The 25,394-nt window shown below is 36.6% G+C and overlaps 2 protein-coding genes across 2 annotated transcripts; one reads left to right on the top strand and one right to left on the bottom strand.

The window, feature by feature from the left end:
- Positions 1-586: 586 nt before the first annotated feature.
- Positions 587-4,192, top strand: crhbp (corticotropin releasing hormone binding protein). The gene is made up of 7 exons (XM_081390772.1): positions 587-896; positions 1,562-1,655; positions 1,892-2,049; positions 2,863-3,073; positions 3,272-3,414; positions 3,527-3,644; positions 3,744-4,192. The coding sequence occupies exons 1-7, from the start codon at positions 810-812 to the stop codon at positions 3,896-3,898; spliced, it is 966 nt and encodes a 321-aa protein (XP_081246898.1). The 5' UTR covers positions 587-809; the 3' UTR covers positions 3,899-4,192.
- Positions 4,193-19,288: 15,096 nt separating this feature from the next.
- On the bottom strand, positions 19,289-24,488 carry s100z (S100 calcium binding protein Z; the record flags this gene model as incomplete). The annotated part of the gene is made up of 2 exons (XM_081389989.1): positions 19,289-19,447; positions 24,348-24,488. The coding sequence occupies 2 exons, from the start codon at positions 24,486-24,488 to the stop codon at positions 19,289-19,291; spliced, it is 300 nt and encodes a 99-aa protein (XP_081246115.1).
- Between the last annotated feature and the right edge of the window lie 906 nt (positions 24,489-25,394).

Raw genomic sequence — 25,394 nt, forward strand, 5'->3', positions numbered from 1 at the left:
TTTATTTTTTAGATGAACAATTCTTTTAAAGCACCCAATCATACCTCACTGACTCACTGTTATTCATTACTTCAATCAGTCCACCTTACCATCCTCCCACTAGGTTTCTAGATTTTTTCAATTTTTCACTATAGATGAAGATAAGAAGTAATTCTCAAAGAAAAAATACACACATGGGGTTGTTTAGGTGCAGATGTGCACAGGAGTCTTTTATGATGTTATAAGCTGCAAGGATATTTTAACATGTGAATGCATATTTAAATATAGTATATAATGCAGCCTATATGTTTAAAATAATAATAAAAAACGTAGATGTTTTGTTAATAGTACTTATTTTTAAATATTATTCATATAATTTTACCACAGAAATGGTAAAACATCTCTTTTTTATGTCTCTCTTTTTAATTGTTATTCTATGTATTCTAATAGTGACTAGAAAACAGTATTATTACTTATTAGAGGAAATGGGAAAATCACAATTTTTACATTTCTTAGCATTCTATTAGAATTCATTTTATTAGTATGCCTACAATTAAAAATAAATAAATAAATAAATAAATAGTTTCTTAAGTCTTTGTACTAGTCTATTCAATTGGTAGAGGGAAAACTAGAATAAACACTAGGCGTCTGTCATGCGCTCTCTCCCTCACTCACTCACTCACTCGAGCTCGCGGACTCACATCAATTGATCCATACAGGCAGCCCCCCCTCTTCTATTTGTGTGAGGGGGTATAAAAGGAACAGTCTGCTCGGGAGCTCTCGGAATTGTTCTCTTTTTGCTCGAATCCACGCGGACAGACGGCACGGAGATGTCGGGCACTTCGCGCGCACAGCTGTGTTTCCTCCTGTTGAGCGTCACGGCTCTCCGGGGACACGCGCGCTTTCTGGACATACAGGTGAGATATTGACACCTGCTCACCTCTCTCTCTCTCTCTCACACACACAGACACAATCATTAGAGTAGCTTTCTACAACTTTTCATGTGTATATCCTGTACTTTGACCTCAATATGTGTGTTTAATATTAGTACTTTGGCCTTCAACATTCCTTATAACGTGTGTATATTATAATATTATAATAGGCTATATAGGCTAAGATGTAATGTAATATTTGTAAATAAAGATGTGCATGTACAACTTTTTTATACCATTCATTGTGAGTAGCTGTAAAATATTTTTGTCAGGTAACAAAACATTTCTTTAATGTGGTAACATCTAAATTGAGAGGTTTGATTCAATGCAAAAATATTGTTTTATGTGACTAACTCAAGATGATTACATTGGGTGACACCAGTGAAAGTCATTTTAAGGGTCGGATCAAGCAGAAATAGATCCTCAGTGTCCTTTTCTACTGTACACATATGTTTTGGCATTAAATATTTATGTATATTATTCTATTTTTATAATGTGCAAAGCCTTTTATGAAACTTCCGAGCTCTTTCCAACCCTTTTGGTAAAATCCTAAAATTGTTATTGCCTTGAGCACATCTGATTGAAATGCAATCCTTATGTATTAATATTGCTTATTTTTTACCATGTCCTGTTTCTTGTTGTTTTATCAGGATAATGAGATCAGCCCAGAAGGATTATTATCTTTGCTGAGCTCTGAACTAAAGCGAGAGTTACCAGAGGAGTTTGTGTACCGTAGAGCGCTGAGTGAGTGACAAACCTCTGGGATTTCATTTGCCAAAAAAAACCCCACACGTCTCATGATCTTGACTTCATTTTTGTTTCAATAAATACATTTTTAACTGCTGAATTGATGTGCTAGCACATTATGGCATTCCTTAATATTTAAATAGTGGTTATTCATCACAAATACTATGTATATATTTTCATGTGGTTCAGCCCTTTCACCTTTTCTTGTCTTTATCTTCCTCCGTGTCTCTCAGGATGTCTGGATATGGTGGCCATAGAGGGCCAGTTTACATTTACAGCAGAACGTCCACAGTTAAACTGCGCTGTGTTTTTCATCGGCGAGCCTAGTGACATCATTAGCATTGAGTATGATTCGGTCAACATCGACTGCAGAGGAGGAGATTTCATAAAGGTGAAATGTTCACACATCCACAATTCATCACCCATATACCTTACATCCATGTTGTTTTTGAGCACAAAAAGGAATGTAATAGTAGTGCAGACACTTACTTTACTATACAGAACAGCGGGTGTGTTTATGTGGATATCTGTACCGTGTTTAAGCTGTGAATCGTACACTATAAGCCAGGTTAAGTCAGGGCACCAAAAGATCACATGTGATGTCCTTTTAAGCCAACAACCTTGATTACATTCTACTCTAAAAAAAAATATCATTAAAAATCCAATTGAGCAAAACTGCATAAGTAATTCCAAACTAATTGCATCATAGATTCTGAGTACAAGTTCAGCTTTCATAGACTGAGCAAGGTTTATCCCAATTAAATGCAGTTTAATAGGACTGAAAAACGCAAATTGGATATCGTTAAAGATAATGTACTGAATTAATTACTGTTCAATGAAATGGACATAAAATGAGTGGAAATTTATTATAATTTATTAGCACTCAACTGACCTGAAGCAAATGCAGTCGAGTTGAACTTAAGAGAATTATGTAAACTTCCCCTGACCTAAACTAAAATGAGTTCAACACAGTTAACTTGAACGGAAAAAAAACAATGGTGTAGGATTTACTTTGAAACGATTTTCACTCTTTAACAAATTATTACAAAGAAATGGTAATTATTTTGAAGTAGAAAGACTAAAATTGTAGTTTCTTGTACAATGTACTCCACTAATTAGCTTTGAACAATATGTTTCACTGAATGCAGTAGATGAGATGAACAGAATGCTGTTAAATACAAACTTTTTTTTTTTTATCTTGAAGGTATTTGATGGCTGGGTTATGAAGGGCGAGAAGTTTCCCAGCTCACAGGACCATCCTCTCCCTCTGTACGAGCGTTATTCTGATTACTGCGAAACCGGAGTGTCTCGACCAATCACACGGTCGTCTCAGAATGTCGCCATGCTGTTCTTCAGACTCCACCAATCAGGAAGCAGCTTCACAGTAACATTCCGCAAGCTCATCAACCCGTTCCGTAAGTGCACATGCGCAGAAATACACACACACATATATATTAAACGTGGCATTTTCAGTAATAATGTACTTGAAAAACTTGAGTTTTGGTTTTATCTCAAAGGTGCAATACGGCTAATGCAGAAGCCCTGCTCAAAGCTTAACATGTAACATATTGATGGTTAACCATCTGTCTCTCTCTATTTCTCTCTTTTTGTAGCTTGTAATGTTGTTTCTCAGACCCCAGAGGGCAGTTTCACCATGGTCATTCCACAGCAGCACAGGAACTGCAGTTTCTCCATTATCTATCCAGTGGAGATCCAGATTGGAGAGCTCAATCTCGGCCAACACAATGATCTCAAGGTGAGCAAACATCTGATATCTGGTCAAGAAACACAGCATTTACTCAAACCAGTGTCTTCACATCAACTATTAGAAAAAAAAAATGAGTTTGAGACTTCTGGTTTATCTGTAGCGGTCCATTCTCGGCTGTGCTGGTTCTGGAGACTTTGTCGAGCTTCTGGGTGGAAACGGCATGGACACTTCCAAGATGTTCCCTATGGCAGATCTCTGCTACTCCTTTAATGGACCAGGTGAGAATTCTCTCTTTATCTGGCGTGCATCATCATTCATTCGTGCTGTGCAATTTAGAGTGCAAAGAATCTTATAACCCTCTCCTTATCTCTCTTCAGCTCAAATGAAGGTCGGCTGCGATAACACTGTGGTCAGAATGGTGTCGAGCGGGAAGTTTGTAAATCGAGTTAGTTTCCAATATCGGCTACTGGGCCACCACGAGCTTCAGCAGATGAAGGGCAACAGCGTTGAAGATGTGTGTTTAAGAGCATAAGACTCTCTCTCTCTGTTCCCTGCTCTTGCCAAACTAACTTCAGTTTGAGCCCTTATTGTATATTTTCCTTATTAAAAAATTATTTATTTTTTGCCTCATCTTTTCATTCGACTCTTCTGTTCTTTTTAATATAATGAACTTGTAAGATCTGTGGCTGATGTTAAATAAAAGATGTACTTGTGTTGGTGCACATCACTGTTTTGTTCAGCATGTTTCATTTTGCAGTGCCCAAATAAACACTGGAATCTAGCGAGCAGTACTGCACAAGTATTAAAATACAGTATGTACGAAAAATGTAATTGTCTTTATTTATTTATCTGTATTAAAGAACTTTTGTAATAAAATCAGTCGACATGAGCAAAGCAAACTCTGGTTACAGTAATTTCTAATTTTACACCAGAAAACACTCACATTTACTCATTTTGTAAGGTGAAGCAAATTATCTGAACTAGTTATGTCACAAATTACTTAGTGACCTGCCATTAAGACAGAACATACTCTGCAAAAGGTGAATATAAACACATTGCTTTTGCTTCATATTTAATGGAATTGCAATGCTAATTGTTTTTTTTTAAGTGCCATTAAAACAGTGGAATTGTTACCCAATGTCAGCGGTCATTATGTGCTAAAAGCAATGATTGCTTGAGAATATCAATGCTGATTTATGAACGCAAAGTAAAATGTCAAAGGACTCTAGGATGCATCATGTGAATGACGAGCTGTTTTATAAAATTTAATCACACCTAAAACTCATCTAAACTGTACATGCCAAGACAAGATACACGATACACCTTTTAATGAGCTCAAGTCAGTTGGGCCTCTTTTAATGAAAATTGCTGCCCTGAATTCAATGGACTGCAATTAATCACTACTGTTAAATAAACAGATCGTTTCAAGTTTTACCAATACACTCTTGTACTGCGGATGCTCGTCATTATCGCTGACAAACTGCTCACATCACGACTGCAGAGGAGTTCAGCTTTGCCTTATCCTGTCAAATCTGTCCTATGATGGAGGACACGTCTTTCTTGTATATGCGCCAGGCGTCTTCAAGGTCTCCTCAACGTCTTTACTGTCCCCCAACATGACGCAGACACTAAAATAAGTGGTGGTATACACTTAAAGGAATAGCTCACCCAAAGTTATAATTAAATACTGCTATTTAAAAATAGGTTTTAGGTGCAGTTATATAAACTGTCCCTGCTAAAAAAAAAAAAATAAATGGTTGGGTGGTCCTAGCTGATTTAAGCTGGTCTCCCAGCCTGGTCAAGCTGGTGTTCAGCTGGTTTAGCTGGTTGGTCAGCTGGTTTCCCAGCGTGACCAGCTAAGACCAGTCTGAACATCTAAAGAAGTGTCCAAAAACCCTCTAAAACCAGCCTTTTAGGCCCTGTTTACACCTAGTATGAAGATCCGTTTTGGTTGGACGATGCTAAACGGGGTCTAAAACGTTTTGAGCTTGTCCACTATCGACTACTTCCTGAGTCGAAAGCGCATTCGACCAAGCACAATTTTCTCTTACCATTCCTGATGTCTAACACTGGTTGTGGCTATCAGAGCAGAAACTAAAGCTGATGCTCTCCTTATGCTTTTCCGTATGTTCATCTCCGGGCGTGTTCATATGTAAATATGTAAAAACACATACATTTACCATCCCATAGACCCTCCCCTTGAAGAAATCAGGACAGAAGTGGTTGAAAGTGGAAAAAAGAGACGGATTGAAACTCCAGGTTTAAACGAGTATGTGTCTCCCTTGTCCACTTGTGATCCGATCGACCAAAAGTGTGGGGTGTGGGGTACGCCACCAGAATAGTTTGCCTGATTTTTGTAACTGTGCATATTTTGTACACGAAGGTCGCACATGGTCATTGAATTTGTTTCGCACTAATCAGTTGTTCCATAAGTTGGCAACACTGGTCTGCATGGGCTGTTGTTTCACAGTAGAAACAAAATTAAAGATTCGGAACAACAACAAATTACCAGAGACTGCAACAACAACAGACGCCCGCATTGACAATCACTTGTGTGAGGGGGTTTTGAGATACAGTCTGCAACTTTAGTTTAAAAGAATACAAAGACATTTTTATCAGTCATAACTTCTGGAGAAAAATAGCACAGACTCTGGACTAAGATGAAACTTTCTAGAGCGCATGTGTCGACATGTATAAAGACATTATATAGATCTAGATCTAGTAGCCTAAAAAAACAAACCAAGAAAATAACTTCACAACAACAAAAAAGTTTAGGCTATTTAATATGTTGTGTGAAACATTTATACAGAATGTTTTATGAATGAAATATGTGTGTGTGTGCATGCATGTGTGTGTGTGTGTGAAACTACAACTCTACAACTCTGTGGGATTTGATGAGACGGGTTGCCTCACGCTTGATTAAAGGTTGGCGTTCACATTATCCTGGTCGGAACCATGAGCTCCAGAGAGAGTTTAGCAGAATAATTGATAAGGAACTGAGAATCCCAGCAGGACGTGCAAAGAGGTAAGCACAGCTGCGCTAGTTCCCTACTGAGCACATCAGCGCAGAAATCAGCCAACAGTGGAAATTACACCACCACTGCCACACGTGGGACTGTTAGTGTGAATAAGCAAGAAAGACAAAAAAAGAGGGAGAGAGATATTGAGATTGAAGGAGAGGCTTGCGTCATGAGAGATGTTTAAGCACAGCCTAGCAGAGTTTCACAATAACACACTCATAAAGTAGCCTTTTGCAAAACATGTCAAAGTTATCAAATCAAGCTGTAAAATGACAACTGAATTTGAGAGCTTTATGATCTGGGGTTGCAACTGAAAGCTTGCAACTTTAAACCAGTTTCCAGACCTGATAATTTTTGAGTATTTTTTTTTTCATGTTACCATGGCTTTTCAGCTTTAAAAAGAATAAAAAGACACCATACAAATAATCCATACGACTTGCATTCTATATTTAAAAATGTGCGCATGAAATGAAAATAAATGCATGTTATAGATCTTCAATTCATTTGTGCACGTTTCTTTTTTCTTTTCTTTCAGTTCACACTTACATATGATTGAATAGATTAAAGGGAATGTGTATTTGGCGTGCAGTCCACAGGGTGGGCTTTGTGGCTTGACCCAGAGTACTCCTTCTGTTGCCGGTACAGACTGCATAGTTTCAGCTTATGGGGATGTGACATGACAAAAGAAAGAATGACTCAAAACCGGAAGGTCCTGAAGGGTCCTGAAGACCCAGCTAAGCAATTAATGAATCATTTCTTCTTCTCATAATTTGGCCTTGGCTGCATTATAGTTTTTTCATATTCTAAATGTGATCAACGTTTGCGTAAGTTGATGTGTTGGGGAATTTGGCTATTAACATGTAACATTTCAATTATATTCTGCTGAAATGAACGAAATGAAAAAGATTAGTTAATTTTGCTGAACGAGGCTCAAAGATCCGAGTAGTAAAATGATCCGAACTTCCCATCACTATGCTTTAAAACATCTGAATGAAAATGTTCTTAACATAATGTTACTATGAAAGTAAACTCAAACAATTGAAAAGTCCCAGTTGAATGATATCTGTAAAAAAATAATAATAATTTCATACTCAATGTTTGTCTCTAATGTTGTTATTCCTGTTCTTAACCTAAGCACAAGCTCCACTCTTCACCACAGTGGTAACCACCAAAATTACACCACAGCAGAAACTCTTCCTAAACACTACACCCCCGCCCCCTTTCCCTTATCTTTTCTTAAAAACATTTAATTTTAACTTCTAGTGTGTTTCTCATGTCTTAAATGTGCATTCTCACTTCCTTCCCTCTCTTTCTAACTCCACCCCCTCGCCCCATGCGAAGGAAAAAAAGGATGCAAGGAAAAAAATAAGGATAGAGGAATTAAAGGAAAGCTTATCTGTACAGTACATTGGAATATTCTTGATCACTCAAGCGTCACTTCACAGCATCATCACCTGCGCTCAAGGGATCTTGCCCTTATATTTTGTTAATAACACTCTCTGTCTGGGGATGAGTCTGTTAAAGCCGGCATGAAACGAAAGTTGTGATAGACTCTCCTTCCCTATTGTGACATATCCGAGTGAAATTGCTTCTCAAACAAGACTAAATGTGGGGCGGGTCTAGATTTTGCTTATCAGAAATTGATTGGATTGCCGGATGGTTGTGGTTTGCTATTGGTGGATCTCATGTGATTGACAGGTTGTCCCGCCCTTGCGCCAGTAAACACATCATCAGAGAAGAGAAGAGATGCTGAGTTATTTTGATTCAACATTACGAGGACACATGAACTTAAAAAATAATGCGGTACATGGATAAATCATTTATAATAAACACTGAAATATTACATAGAAAAAGTTGGTTCCCAAGCTGATGGTTCCCTCCATCAGCTTCTTCACTCTGCTCTGTTTAAGCAACAACGAACACACGTAACTAAGATGGGAATCAAATGAGCATTGAAGAATCTGATTAGAGAGGTTTTTATAGGCTATAGAATATTTGATTATGTCATTTACGTCAGCGGACAGATACGCAGGCACAATAATAATCAGATGTTCTACCACCTGACCACATCTCACAAGCTTCTGCAAATTCATCTTGTTTGCTCTTAGAAATCATTCAGTCCCTGAGATCAGAGAGACATCTGATACAACAGTACTTATGAATGTACCAAACTTTGTCCTGAGGTTTGCCTTATAAAAGACTTAATTTCAAAGAAATCTTGAATCTAAAAGGGCAATTTTATAAAAATGGCTGGAATTCAGCATGAGCTCTCAGCCGGCTAATACCACAAAACAGATGCAAGGAGATGCTGCGTGGACAAAGAGAAAGAAGAAAAAAGATGAAAAGAGGCCTTATTTGTGTGTGATTAGGCTAATGACCCGTATCCTGTTTATCAGACTGGAACAATCGACACTAATGTTAACACTATGACGCTATCACACAGGGTTAATGATGTCACGTACACACCGCAATCACGGTTCCCCGTAAGGTATTGTGGGTAGCAGGTCTACCTAATGGATTCAAAACACTGAGATGGGAGACTGAAAAGGGCAATCAGAACATATTTGTTCTTGACGTAGAGCCTATTGCACGTGTGCGAGGAAGATATTCACGCTTGGCCGTAATGAGAGACCACTTCTTTAAGAGTGAAACTCACCATTAGAGGTCTCGCCGTCTAATCCACAGAAAAACTGTCAGAGGAGAAGCAGAGAGATGTGGGTGGATCTCACAGGACCTGTCAACACATTTAAAAAGAAATGTTCCAGAAGGGGGGTTTCACAGCAATGCCGTAGAAGAACCATTTCTGGTTCCCCAAAGAACCCTTCATTGAACAGTTCTTAAAACAACCATTTTTTCTTAGTGTGAAGAACATTTTAATGATCTACAGAACCCTTTTCCACTATAAAGAACCTTTTATGTGATGGGAAGTTTCTGTGGATGTTAAAGGTTCTTTATGTTTTATCTTCAATGCCAATAAATAACCTTTATTTTTAAGAGTGAAGAGCATGTCTGGGTCATATTTCAACTCAAAAAATAAATAAATAAAAAAAATCTAACATTTATAGGCCTATTTTACTTTAAAATAAAGAAACTGTGTTCTACTTAAAAGCAAACCATTAAACAGTATTTTTGTTACTGTAATATAGACTTACAGTAAAACATTACTATATATTGTGGATAATTTAATGAGAATCACCACTGGGAATAAAAAAATAAATAAAAATAAATAAATTAGCATTAAAAAGATTTAAAAAGGCATCATTACAATAATAATTCTAAATTTAGTATTTTTTATGTTAAATGCTATATCTTTTTTTTACTTTCTGTCAGTGTTGAAATTGAAATGAATATTAAGCTAAGCCAAAATAAAAGCTAACTAAATAAATAATAAATAAAAGCTAATTGAAAATAGTATAATATTAAAAAATTATAAAATATTATAATAAATAAATATAAATAATACTAAAATAACACTGCTCAATGAACAGAGAATGGCATGATTACAGAAAATTTTAACAATTGTAAAATCTCACATTATAGAATCCACTGCTGGGAACTAGCAAAAAATGACTGTATTTTACATAAAATACGCTGCAAAATATAATTTCTTAATTTTTTCCCTTGTGATATTGGTGTGAACATGTTTTTGTATGACTATAGATTTTGTATCAGTTAGTTCTTTATCATTTAAAGCCTAATTTTGTAAGCTAACACTATTTTAAGGATTTATTTATGTCCACTATTGAAATCTGTGTGCGATCGACTGCATGGATAAATTCACTGCTGCTGGTTTTTTGGGGATGCAGAGCTTGTTTTCTGCAGTATCTGAGGTTATCAGTCTTGGTCGTGCACGCTTCTCTGTTTATATCCCTGTTTGCTGTTCGTATCTCCACCTCCACATATATCCTTACACACACACTCACACACATATAAGCAAACAGTAACACACCGACTCTTTCCTGCCGGTTGAATGAAGGAACATTCATTGTGTTCTTATCGGTGCGGTAAGCTGCATCTTCCTATCTGAGTCACTGGGGGAATAAAGTTTGTGTCTAAACCGCAGTGAGCACACACAAATGCAACACATTATACGCTCTTAAACATCCTCTTTGTCTCAGATGTGTTTGCTAAAAGAAATAAAAACAGAAACAAATGAGAAAATTGCTGCCATAACACTAAAATGGAATGGATTGCATGTACACCATTAGTTTGGAGTCTGAAATATTTAGTAATATTTCTGAAAGGAGTCACCAAGCCTGAATTTATTTGATTAAACATAAAACAGTACACTGTTAGAAAAATCTGTAGAAATTACAGTATTACCGGCAGCTACTTGCCAGTAACTTACTGTAGATTTAAATTGATGTTATTTACTGGCAACAATTTGTTCAAAATTAAATGAACATTAAACATTAACAAGTCTTTATCTTTACAGAATAAAACTAAAATAACATCCTCATGCAAAGCATTCTGGGAACCAAAATCTGAAGGAAAAAAACAGAAAAAGGTTGATGAAGATTTCTGGTTCCCAGAATGCTTTGCATTAGATTGTTATTTTATAATTTTATTCTTTAAAGACAAAGACTTGTTAATGTTTAATGTTCATTTAACTTTGAACAAACTGTTGCCAGTAAATAACATAAATTTAAATCTACAGTAAGTTACTGGCAAACAGCTGCAAAACTACAGCAATTTTTTTACAGTGTAATATTGTGAAATTCCAATTTAATGTAACTGTTTTCTATTTGAATATATGTTTACATGTAATTGATTCCTGTGACGCAAAGCTGATTTTTCAGTATAAATCTTCAGTGTCATGATCTTTCAGAAATCATTCTAATACAGTATGCTGATTTGATGCTCAAGAAACATTTCTGATTATTACCAATGTTGAAAACTTGCAGCTTCATATTTTTGAGGAAACCGTTTTTTCAGGATTCTTTGATGAATAGAAAGCATTTTGCAACGTCATAACTGTCTTTACAGTAATTTTGATCCGTTTAATGCATCCTTGCTTAATTTTAAAGATCAAAACTAATCTTTCAGACCCCAAACTTTTGAATGGGAGTGTAGATACTTTGAAAAAAAGATTGAGATCTCTGAGTACAGTTTGAGACAATATTGATTCTCCTGAAACTCAAAGAATCTGGTAAGGCAGGAGAGTTAAGCCTTTGAAAATAATTAAAGATATCTGTTTTTGTAACTTTTCCTTCAAATCAAGAATCCCCTTTAATGAATCACCACCAAAACACCTCAATGTAGAGGAAGGGTGAACGTCTTCCTTTAGCTGAATGAGAAATCAAATGCTTTTGCTAAACAAATACCAATCTGCTCCTCAGAAATCACTGCAGTTCTTCTGAAAATCCTGCTGAGAAAGCAGCAGACGCTTAAGCCTCAGGTGTGTCTGTGTGTTTTCAAGGATATTTGGTGTGATGTCCGCTCATGTCCAAAGAATGGGATTGTACCGTGTATGAGTATGAGACCCATAAGTGATGCAAAGCCTTTCTGAGTGGTTTAGCTTCAGCATGACAAACTCACTGTCCACCTGCTGTGAAAGTCTATAAAGGTGTGAAAGACACTGGTACTAACTCAGGGTGACGTGACGTTGTTGGCGCTGATAAGCGCTTTCATCTCATGCCACTGGAGGGCAAACCCCACAGAGACGAGCGTCATCCTCTTCGTCACACTCATCATCCTCACGTCACTTGACAAGTTTTCTTTAGAGGACGTTTGAAAGTTGTCAATTGCAGCGCATTCATACACAAATCTTCTGCTTCTTCGGTATAGGCAGATGGAAATGCATGGGTTGAGGAGATCTCATCCATAGACCTCACATGATTCAGATTTGTCAGTTTCAGCTCAAATTCTATTCTTATTTCATTTCTTACAAAAAACAATTACAGAATATAAAACTGGAAGTGAAATTTAGTTTATGTTTTGGGTAGTTACATGCGCTTCTCAGAGACGCGGTTTGGAGATCCAAACGCAGCTTTGTTCAGTGTAATCCATAATTGTAATCCATAAAACAGGCATAAGGTCAAAGCCAAAGAGCAAACCATCCAGCGAGACAGGCAGAGTATCAAGACCATGACACGAAAACCAGAATTAACAATCAGAAATGCAGTGTAACACCAACAAGACTTCGCAACGAGTGAATGAACACACAGGGTTTAATTATGAAAAACAGGTGACAGTAATTTTATTTAAATAAAAAAAAATATATATATTTTTTGTTTAAAAATATTTTAGATTAAATAGACACAGGGTAATATGTAATATTTAAACACTTTGGTTCCAGATTATTTAATATTTATTGCATAGCATAGTCGAGATTATGTATAGACATTATTGATATATGTTGATACTGATATGTAAAGAAAAAGCCATAATTATAAAGTAGCATTTAGTGTTCTTTCAATCAAACTATGCTTAAAAAAATATTTACACTAATGTTGGTAGGATTTCAATATTGAAAACAGTTGTGCTGTTTAATATTTTTGTGGAAACAGTGATATATATATTTTATTTTATTTTTTCAGGAGTTTTTGATGAATAAAAAGTTCAAAAGAACAGCAATTATTTGAAATGGATTTTTTTTGTAACATTATAAATGTCTAGAAGGTTTACTGTTTGATCAATGTAATGCATCCTTTCTGAATAAAATTTTCTTTGAAAAATAATGTTTAAACTTTTTTTTTTATTGCTGATGAATCTGAAAATAAACTAATAAAATTTGATTGCCAATTAACTTAAGGTTCATTTTTATACTTGCACATAAGAAATACATTTAAGTCTGAAATCATGCATAAATTATGTTTCCGAAGTCAGAGGTCATATATATCACGAACAAATTGATGTAGGAATAGTTTTAAATCACATCAGCTGAACTTATTTCACAATAAGGTCCAAAGGGTTAAGAAAGAATCCTATTTTAAAAAGAGAAGATAATACATATCAATACTTTCATTCCATATTCCAATCTCAGTGTAATTCTCAGGTACATCGTTCTTGCGTATTCTCTGATGACGTTTCCACCGGTGAGCTACGGGGGCTCGCCCGCTCTTCAAATAGCATGTAAGTGAATAATCCTCATTATTGTCAGCTATAAATACAATTTCTCTCACAGCGTAATGACCCATCTGTGCAGTCTAGTGTGCGTATGGCCGCTGAGTGAGTTTTACCAGGCCCTGCTCTTCTTTAGATAGAGCGGCGGGCCATAACTCAGGTCTAAAACAGATTACAGATGTCCGGAAGGATGGGCGTGGGCAAGATGGATGAAACCGCCCAGCTCTCCGACATATCACTCACTTCTAACGAAGAGTCGGTGGATGGTGGGAGTGACGCAATGCCTGACGGAGGAGTGGAGGTGTGGAGGGAGTGTGCGAGGAGAGATAAGGAAGTGTCTAAAAGTGTCTCAGATAAGGCCGAATGAAGGGTGGTGATTGTGATTATCCTGTGGGAACACGCCGGAAATGGATCTCGGAGTGGAGTTTTAATGGGGCTGTGCACACACTCCTCCGCGCACCTCTCTTTTTCCCCATTAAACGCACACCGTGACTTCTCCTCCTCCTCTTTCTTTGACCCTTGTGTCTGTGGAGCCCGGTGATAAATGGCAGGTTCGGTGGGAAGGATGACGAGAGGGGGGCGTAATCGCTTCCTCTCCTCGTCCTTGTTTCGTCTAGTTTTCTCTTATCGTTGTCACTGGTAAACAGACGGAGCTTCACAGGGCTGGATTTGTCTTTGTGAAGGCCGCTGTTGACGCGAGCATCTCTCTTCTGCAGACAGCTGGTCTGAGAAGAGGTCTAATCTCAGACACCATCTCCCCGAACTCATTCACTGATAGCAGCCTCGATGAACGACCTGAAACAGCAACAAAACCAGCAGGATTACACCCAGAGCACGGTGGTGAAAGAATGGCTCTTAGCACCGCGGGTTCAATAAAGAAACCATTCTGCGTGGTGTAAAAAAACACTAATTTGAGTCGGTTCCCCTGTGGTGTCATATGACATGAAAACGGTTCATGTTGCATCACATGGAACCCATACAATCCATCTGTGGTTCTTTTATGGCAACATATAAAAGCAAAATTGTTCTATAGCCTAATGGTTGTTTAATGTCATCATAAGGAACTGAAAAGAGTTCTTGGAACCTAAATGTTCTTTTATGATTCTTCTTAATGTTCTTTAATGGAATTAGGAAACCATGGTATTCATGGTTCTTTTATAGCATTATATGAAATTTAGAAATTGAGAGAGGGACATTTTTATGGCATACTGAAAAGGGTTCATCATAAAGAACCAATGTTAGGTGTAATGCATTACTATGTAATTCATTTCCTTGATAAAGTAAGGGATTACTCTTAATTTGTCTGTAATTTAATTACAGTTACTTTTAATGTAATTGCATTATATACTATATAGACCATAGTTCAACAACAAAATTCAACGTCTAATGTGAAAATGTACACTTTTTTTAAGATTTACAAATTTCAGTTGTATAGTAAAATTCCATCAAACTGATTTAATCCTTACATATTATTCATATTATTGATTAAGAATAATAAAAAAAGAGTTTAATTTTGTGTAAATCTTAATAGAACAAGGGAATGGACCATTTTTAGTTTATGTGATTCGTATTCATATATATTTTTAAATTTACATTCGAATCACATAAACTTAATAGTCCATTACCTTGTTCAACAACAATGTCATACAAAATGTTAAATTAAGCTCTAGTTTTTTTTTTTTTTTGTGTACAGATGTGATGTAATGACGCAAAAACATCCTCGAATTTCCCGCGGAAATCCACCAGTACCACTGGGATCAAAAACATTATTACAAGCTTACCGTTTTGAATCGAGCTAAGGCTAAAAGTTAAAGACTGCAGCTTTAAATAATTAATGTGGTTCAGATAACATAATATTTTCTGTTTCTGTTGATTAAACCAATCACCTTCATTTTAACCAACAATCATGTTTTACAGTGTACGTTTTTAATGTAACCTTCTCCCTTGAAATACTTTGATCATTTCAAGAATCGTTTATGCCATTTTTTATCATTTATTGGATATAATTAAAAGAGCAGTTTCATGTCTATGAAGACATGAGTCAAAACAATGGCACTGACATATTTTAAGATACAGTATATCAAGTTGATTTCAGTTAAAACAGCTCAAACATGCATTTTAGTCTGGGATAGGCTTACAGCTTTGTCTGTGAAACCGGGGTTCCCTGTAATTTAGTTTACTGATTTAGGTTACTGATTATGCCCTAGTTACTGATTAGTTTCACCTGCATTTCATTTGGCTCCCTTTGTTTGCTCAGTGTATTTAAGCCCTGTGTTTCTGTTACTTCATGTCGGTTGTCATTAATGTATGGTGTAATTTTTGTTCCTGAGATTATTCTAGTGTCTGTTCTGAGTAGGTAAAGTTTAATAAAGGCTGTTATTGGAATGAGACAAAACAATGGAACTGACATATTGCACAGAATTTTGTTGCACTGGCATGCGAGTTGTATGGGGGGGGTACTTAAAATGTGTTCACCCTAGGGCACTAGTACCGAACTGTGACGGGCAATATCCCGACTATGACAAGAAAAAAATGATATGAGTGAAAATTCTGTCCTTTTAAGGGTTGCAATTTGTGGCATCATGTCCCGTTTTTGGTTAGTTTACATGTCTTTGGTCCATGTTGTGTTCATATTTCATTTGAACCGCACCAGAGTTTGTTTGTAAGTGGACTGAGACCCACATTTTCAGCGTTCTCGGTCTGCTTGTTTGGTGTGCACCAGGTCAGGGTGTTAAGAGGATGTTAAGAGTTCACACTGTATTACCATGAACCGCATTAACTGAGCAATCGTACCAGGGTTCATTTTAATCAAACCAAATCTACCATGTGTGAACCCCCTAAATCAGCCGGCAGACTAACCAGACTTGTGGTTAGAACAAAATGCAAAGGTTTTGTTAATGATTTTGCTGCCGGATGTTTTGGATGAAGTTTACGTCTGTACATTTTGAATAGAACATTTTAATAAACAAACCTTGATGACCCTGCCTGAAATGAACTGATGCAAGAGGCTTTCTACACATAATAGAGAACATGTACTACTATCAAAACACCAACATTAAGGCATTAATAGGCCATTTACTCAGCAAGACTTCCACTCAGGTGTAATGGAAGAGGATAGAAATGGAAGGGGGAGAAAAACAAGAGGCAATGATGAATCACAAATAGAATTAGAAGCCATTAAGAGACAACAGATAATTATCACATCTTACCCATCACTGTCAATCACGACTGATTTATCCAAAGAAAAAGGACAGAGAGAGAGAGAGAGAGAGAGAGAGAGAGAGAGAGAGAGAGAGAGAGAGAGAATGTGCACTCGAGGAGCATTTATTTATTATTTGTCTGAAAAGTCTCAGGTATCACTGATCGTCCGGCCACTGAAGGACGTTTCATAAATAGCAGCATACTGGCAGTTCATCACAATGAACCATGATATTACAGGTCGTGTCTCCGCGCTCAGGTTTGCAGTCACGCTCCTCTGCTGAGATCTTCATTTGTCCTTTATAAAAATACCCAGGCTGATTGACAGCACCTGGAAATGAGGTCGTGTATCATTCTTACATCACATCGCATCATCGCCGACATCACAAGCACTCCCAAGCGTGAAACATTAACCGTCCGTTAGAAGACACCAGAAGTGAACTCCAGTCAAAGAGGACGGAGGACAAACTGGGAAGGAAGCATGTCAAACGCAGACGGTTTAACCTTTAATTGACAGCAGCGAGTTCCAGAAACAAGTCTCTTTTACAGGAGTGTCTTTACAGTGAAACCTAAATATGAAGAGAAAGTGAATTATAGGCTAATGTAAACAGTAGTAGCAAAATACTAAAATATTCACACTCTGCCACACTCTGACTAAATAGGTCTGTTCTAACAACAACGTTCAAACACAATTTTATGAATATATACAATACTATTTTATTATTTAAAGTCTATAAAGTGTAGGCCTACATTGTATTTAACATGGAATTATTTATACATGTTTGGTTACTCTTGCTTACATCTGTTGACATTGACTATTGAAAGTTGGTGCAGGACGATGGATGGATGGATGGATAGATAGATAGATGGATGACAGACAGACAGAAATGGAAAACTGGAAATGTACTAATGCACTAAAAAGTATTTTAAGTCTTAACTCTCTTATCCATTAATGACTTAATTCAATTAAAGGATTTTGTTTGTTAATTAAAATGACATTTTACACAGCGAGCTTCTTTTGTAACACGCCACACTTCTCACTGATAATGCATGGGATACAGACGGCGAATGCGTCACACAGTGAGCTGAGCTCTGGAGAGAATATCAAGTGCTCTATAGAGAGAGGATGAAGCGTACTGTTGAGGGACAGGCAACGGAAATGAAATGTTTCTGAAGCTGTTACTGAAGCACAGCGGTGTTTTGAGGGCAAACAAGACTTCTGGTAAATAGCATGCCTTTTGTCTGATGACACTTCCAGACTTTAAGATGGACTGTAAACTGCAACACATGGTCATCTAGTGCACAGTTTAACTTTATAGAGCAGATAGCAGGGTGATAAAATAGGATGTGTTCCTGGAGCAACATCATCTTCATACTCTTCCCGGAACAACATCCCTGCCATACAGACGTCCCAAACTCCATAATTCACTCAACAATGAAAATCATCTCATCATTTACTCACCCTCATGCCATTCCAAACCTTTATGACTTTCTTCTGTGAACAACACAATATAAATTATGTGAAAAAGAACAACAGCACACATCAATTTGTCATGCAATCCATTACGCAATGTACTTGAATTTACCTTCCATTTCCAGTGTGTCATTTCAGCTGTAATTTTTAAAGCGATAGTTCACCTCAAAATTAAACCTGCCATTATTTATTCACCCTCATGTCGCTCCAAACCCATAAGGCTTCAGTTCATCTTCGAAACTCAAATAAGGCTCTTTTTGATGGAATTCTGTCCCTCCATTGACAGCTAAGCAACTACCACTTTGACACTACAAAAAGTTCATAAAGAGATCGTAAAACTAATCCATATGAATTGAGTAGGTTAGCCAAATTTTTCTGAATAGAAAATTTCATTTAAAAGATTCATTTGTGTTCTGAAAGTCTTACAGGTTTGTAACGACATGAGGATGAGTGAATAATGACAGAATTTCCATTTTTGGGTGAACTATCCCTTTAACTCCTTTTGGAAAAATCCGTACAAGTAAATTACTGTATATATTTTTTAAAAACTGGACACACTACAGTTAAAGAAGTTGCGATAGTCTTTTCTTCCCTACAAATATCTTCTTCTCAAACAAGAATAAATGTAGGGATGGACTTCATTTTGTCCATTGGGAATTGATTGGTTGTTTGTGGTTTGCTATTGGTGGATCTCATGTGAGTGACAGGTTGCCCCGCCCTCACACCAGTAAACACATCATCAGAGACAGAGAAATGTTGCTGGCTACAAGAGGGAGGGGAAGTTATTTTGATTAAATGTACAAGGGCACATGAATTAAAAAAAAATAAAGATGTAAACGGATAAATCATTTATAATAAGCACTGCAATACAAAACAAGAATCATCCATTTTTGATTTCATGGTGACTTTAATAATTTAACAAATGAAAAAAAGACTAACACAGAAGCAGAGCTCACAGAGACGTCTACACACTATCAGAACTATTATTATCGTTTGCCTGTAGAATATGAAATTTATATAAAAATGTTATTTAATGTTCAGGGAAAGAAATCAAGGAAATGACAGCTGCTAACATTAAGGACAAGAGGACTGATAAAATGGTTCATAACAAATGGTTTAATGCATCATAGAGCATTACACATGCAGGGACTTTCATGCATCCGTTTCATTTGCCTTTCTTCTTCTGTTGTTCCTGGAAGAAGTCATTGCACGCAACCGTCAGCGCCGCCACCAGCACGACAAACTCGTTAAAGTCGACTTCGTTATCCTTGTTGGAGTCCAGATCGTTCATGATCTTTTCCACCAGCATGGGGTCCTTCTGAGACTAAACAAACAGAGGATAAACAAAACAACTCAGCACATCATGTAATATATCAGTTTTATATTGTGCATTTACAAATCAACTGATCTGGTCTTTTTGGTCTGATCAAGTTTTTTTCAGTCTGTATTAAGATTTGTTGTATTCAGCCTTTACATGCCTCTTGGGGACAATAACATAACACACACTCTGATAGGGACTTCTTGTTAAAATGTATTGCTTTCGTACGAAGATTGCTTAAGGTTGTTTTGATTTGAGCACCAACTCTAACTTATATGTCAATGATCCTGTTGCAATAGACCATTTTCAGACCATCCAAAAAAAAAAATCATCAGATCAGTCTCATGGATGTCCATCTATCCTGACAATATTTCCACATGAACCCATACGCCCATCCCAGCAGTGGCTCTGGTGACCATTGAGCCGTGATCAAACCATCAAAGTCCATCAGCCTGTGGCTACACTGTATGATTGACTATCTCTGTGTGTGTGCGGTTAACACATTATGCCACCAGACACAGTTTAACATCTCACTCATTACTCTTTCTGCCTCCTAGTGTTACAGTACACACTCCCGAGAGAGAGAAAGAGAGAGCGAGTGTGTAGTGGCGAGGGAGAGGTGAGAATCTATATCGGGCTGTGTTCCAGCCAGTAATTGATGATGCGTAAGCAACAGCCTCCTTCTGATGATGCGTACACAGCTGAGACCCACATCTCATGAAAACACGTCCAGCTCATATTTCACCCAAAACATTAAATGAAGAAAATGAATAATTATGTTACATAAGAAAAAAAAACTGTTTTTGAATCACTCAAATTTGGTTGCATTGAGACATTATTTGCATGACAATTATGCTCATTTGTCCCCATAATCATAATGCAATCATAACATTCTACTTTTCAGTTTTACTTTTTCCAGTTCCATTCAACTGTATTTTTTTATTTAAATTAGTATAAATTAGCATCATTTATTGAAATCACTTTGTATATATATATATATATATATATATATATATATATATATATATATATATATATATATATATATATATACGCATACACAGTATAGATACATGTGTATTTATCTATTCATTTATTTTTGCATTACAGTAATGAAAATTGGAGATTTTTGCATCAGGATAATGAATATTTTAGGGGAAAACGTCATGAAAATAATGCCCCCCAAAAAACTAAAATTGGTCAAAAAATAGGGCTTTCCTTCATTCATTTATTTTTAATAATTTAAACATTACTATTTTTTTTTTTTTTTTTTTTGGTGTGAAATATGATCTGAATGCGTTCTTTGTTGGGTGGAAGGCATTCCTTTTCACTAATCAATTACTGTAATTTAATAATTTTTCCCTTGATAAAGTAAAGTAAGGGATTACTCTTAATTTTTCTGTAATTAAAACAGTTACTTCTGATGTAATTGCATTAAAGCTACAATATGTAATTTTACTCTAAGCTAACCTCTTACAATAACAAAGGCGTCGGTTGATGATACATAAGCGGAATTATGGAACTTGTCGTCATGCCGAAGGATCTAATAATGTTTATGGATGAGTGAATACAATGATGTTTTTAACATGACTGTGGTATGAAGCAGGGCGCGATTGCTAATGAGAGACTGATATCAGCGAGTCCCGCGGATATAAAGGAATAAGGACATTTCATTCTACCGAACTAACTTACCCGCAAGTGCTGGATTAATACTCACACAGGTCAGTTTATTAGACGAATGAAACTTGTGAGGTAACGCAGCGCTGTTTCACTTGGTCTACACTATCACACTAAACTGCATTTGAGTGTGTTGAAAGTTATAATGTTATGCTATGTGTTAGTTTGTCAGTATGAGACTAGCAGTAAAATAGATCAACATTAGAATAACAGACTGATCATATTCTAACATTTCATCATGTTGAGCTATTTGACATTGGTTAGTTTACTGTACATTTGCGCATCTCTGCCGAAGTTTGTCACGGACGTGGAGCTCTCGGCATCTCGAAAACGCCACGCTGATATTGATCCTCGTTTTAGCTCTCCTTTTGTCCCAAAGTCTGCTTGCCATGGTCCATGATGTTTGAACGAAACAACAACATCGTGAGCGTGCCGCTAGACGTAATGTAGTTGTCCACGTCTGTCGCCATGGTTACTACGGCAGTACGAGCGGAAACCAGAGATAACGCGGACATAAAGTCATTGACAGGCGACAAGTGGGACAGGGCGACAGGGACAAGCCATTATTTAAAATGGGAATTTCTCTGAAATTAAACATCTTTGGGAACTTTTAGGGATATTACACAACTGCAGGAAATATATGTGTGAATATATGTAATATATGTAAATATACAAGTGATTTTTGGATATTTTATTACAAAAATCTTACATATTGTAGCTTTAATCGATCACATGTACAATTTTAGTTGATCAATTATTATTATGCACAGTTTAAATGAATAAATAAATGAAGGTAATATAAATATGCTTTAAAATCAATAGATAAAGCTGTAAAATGACTACATTTGAGCTTAAATGTTCAATTCTCTCTATAACTTCATCAACTGTATAAATTAACTTCACAACTTTAACTTGCACTGATATAGCAAGACTTTTTCCTTTTAGTTGTCCTCTTTCATAGACAGCTATTTTCTTATTGCTCTGTAAATTGTTTAAATTCTTAGTATTTTTTCAATCTTGTAATATTCTGCAGTAGGGCTGTCACTTTACGTTCGAAAATCGATTGCACAATCGATCGGACCAACCAACACAAGTTTCGAAAACGAAAATAGGGAATCGATTTTAACGGTCTTCTCTCAGAGCGCGTCCAGCTCGTCACGATTCGCCCGCAGCGAACACGCGTCACACAGCAACTGCAGGCTCTGACAAACACACATAACAGCAAATTATACTTCTGCAAATTATACTAATGTGTCTCTTTTTACAACAAAAATGTGAATTCTGCCGGTATTCAGACAGTCTCATGCATACAAATACAGATTCGGGCAACGGTCTACAATCGCCTACATAGGCGAAATTTGTTTGACATTTCTAATGGTAAACACAGCCATGTTAAAGCCTGCAGTAATGTTTGTCATTGATGTTATGGCAGTCCACTCTGCTTATTGTTTTTCGAGAATGTTGCTCTCCTGTTTGTCATTGTGCACGAAACTTCACGCCAATAAATCATCAGGAATATTGCTGACTTGTACGCGTCTCAAGCGCCCTCTCTACGTTCGTCCTAATGCCTGTTAGTTGTCCGTGGATTTGACCATATTTGGCGTTTAAAATGTAAACGTCTTTTGGATAATCGATTTTACAATCGATTCAATGAACACTTATGTCTCAAAAATCGAACAGGATTTTTTCACAAAAGTGACAGCCCTATTCTGCAGAAGAGAGAAGTGAATCGCGCTGCTTCTCTCGCGAGAAATTAATCGCAGTTTCACTCTTTCTCAGCATGTGATAGGCTGTTCGCTATGATGTCACACCTAAACTCAGGATCAAAGCCCGATCAGCATCATGGTGCCAACAAAGCCTGGTTGGATTGGTTTGGTTTGGTTTTCGAAACTAATCCTGTAACCCTGAGTTTGTTCAACTACCATCATGGTACAGGGAACAGGACAGTGTGTGACCCAAGCTCTGTTTTCATGATCTTCGTCTCATTGAGATTCAGATAAAGTTTCCTAATTATGAATGGGGCTAGTTTTATGTAACGATAATGTTTCTGATGAGGAAGAAATAATTCATTTAATTCACTTCCTCAGATTTGCAGCCAGCTCACCAAGTGGTCTGTCCCAGTGTGTGAGCTGGAATTACATGCCTGTGTACACAAGAAATGAATTCAACGCAAACACAGTAAACAAGATGAAAAGTTCATGGCAAAATTAACCAAATCATTATCACTAATCAACACGCCGGAACCAAAAGCTCAATCACATGAAAAGAGCGCTGGATGTCAAGATCTTAAATATTAAAAGATGTAATTAAAGGATTATTTAGGGTTGACTAAGCAGTCAGTGAGGTGATGTTATGGAAAGAAAGCGCTTTGAACTCCACGCCAAGAGATTTCCCTCTCGCTCTCTGTGTTTGCGTTCATATAACAGCTCTCATGTGACATGAGGTCAAAAGAGGATTTAATTCACATTATTTAAATTCCCTAGCTGATAAGGAAACCAAAATGAACCTCAATTCCCATTAATACTTGCAAGAAACAGGCTGCAAATGAATTCATAATTACCCATAGTGTAATAAAATTTCTATACACACTGTCAAAATCCAATATAAATCTTGATTGTGAAAAATGCTCTATGGTAGGTAACTTTTTGCAGTAACATGTACAGTAAATTACTTGTTTTATTAATAAAAAAAGACAAATATATATTTTAATATGACTGAATCAACCTGACTGCATTAGGCATTATTTTTAAGATTAAGGTCAGATAGAAATATTTTCTTATTTCACATTTTCACTTTTAACACGTGTTTATAAATTCATTGTGATGCCAGTCTATGCAAGTAAACAAGACATATATATATATATATATATATATATATATATATATATATATATATATATAAAATAGTTACTTATTTTCTAAATGTGCATATAGTATAAATTCTATTTAATAATAAATATATACAAAATGTAATATATATATATATACATTCTTGCATTTATTTATTTGTATTTATTGATAATATATATATATATATATATATATATATATATATATATATATATATCCCAGTGTGGATTAAGATTTGCTGTATTCAGTTTTTATAATGCCGGCCTCCTGGGGCCAATAACATATTGTATTCTGATAAAAGCTAGAAAGATCCATGCAAATGGTCAAGCTAAAGCAGAGACTGTGTGAATAAACAGATTTTGCCATTTCTGATTGCTAACCGTGAGGAAGTCGGTGAGTTCGCTGTTTAGAAGATCCTTCAGCTCTCCTTTACTGAGCTTGTATTTGTCTCCCTCACTCCCCGAGTAGTTGTAGAAGACCGTGATGAGCGCATCCATGGCTCCCTCCAGTTTACTGGGCATGACTACTGCAGAGCACCTGTGGAGCGGAGAGAAGAGACACGTCCAGTTCAACCCGACCCGACCCGACCCGACCCTACCTGACCTGACATGACCCGACCGCTGCTGGTCATGCATTATACGCAAGACTTTCAAACTTAAAGGTTACATTTTTAGCTTGCCATTTAGTGGCCATATTCACTAATAAACACTGCAAAAATATCAAGATATTTTTCTGGACATGGTGTCATGGCATTTCTATAGCACATGAATTTAATTATCATTCAGTACCATGATGTAGTATATCAAAGTACCATACTCTCACAACCAAAATACCTTTGTTTGCAAGACAGTTCAGAATCATTTTAAATGTAAAAAAGTCATTATTAGCCTTCTTTCAAATATCAACTGTGGTCTAAAGTTTGTTGGCTAAGAGAAAAGTGCCTTACCTCGTTCAGAGCAGAGAAGTGAACTGCGTTTGCGAACAAATTGTTTTCTGGAGTGGGTGAAGTTGTTTATGAGGTGACCTGTGCAGGAAAAGGTCCTCCTCTGTTGCCGTGACGATGTATCGTAGCTCAGGTGTTGCACCATAGTAACCCTGTGATCTTGATCCGCACCCTACCACACACCTGCACAGAAAACACACTCGAAATAAAAGAGCAGCGGCCTCCTGAGAGCCCTCCATACAGACCAACACACACACGCTCAATGTCTTTTAATCTACTGGTGTTTTGCTGCTTTTTAACTTTTTAGTGAATGCATGAAGTTCACACAGGTATCCTACAAATGTTCATCAGATTAACCATGAAGATGATCCACTAAAGCATCACAAACACAAAGTTTGTAAATACTTTTCTTCATTTTGAACAGCATATCTATTGTTTTATCATTTAAAATTGAACTAGTCATTTTTGTGATACATTTCATTTG

Source organism: Scardinius erythrophthalmus (genome assembly GCF_964197995.2).
Source record: "Scardinius erythrophthalmus genome assembly, chromosome: 17".
NCBI lineage: Eukaryota > Metazoa > Chordata > Actinopteri > Cypriniformes > Leuciscidae > Scardinius > Scardinius erythrophthalmus.

What these genes read in the sequence shown, in the direction of transcription:
- crhbp (XM_081390772.1), top strand. Translation starts at nt 810, where the DNA reads ATGTCGGGCACTTCGCGCGCACAGCTGTGTTTCCTCCTGTTGAGCGTC. An exon ending in CGCGCTTTCTGGACATACAG is followed by an intron (nt 897 to 1,561) that starts GTGAGATATTGA and finishes TTGTTTTATCAG; the next exon opens with GATAATGAGATCAGCCCAGA. An exon ending in GAGGAGGAGATTTCATAAAG is followed by an intron (nt 2,050 to 2,862) that starts GTGAAATGTTCA and finishes TTTATCTTGAAG; the next exon opens with GTATTTGATGGCTGGGTTAT.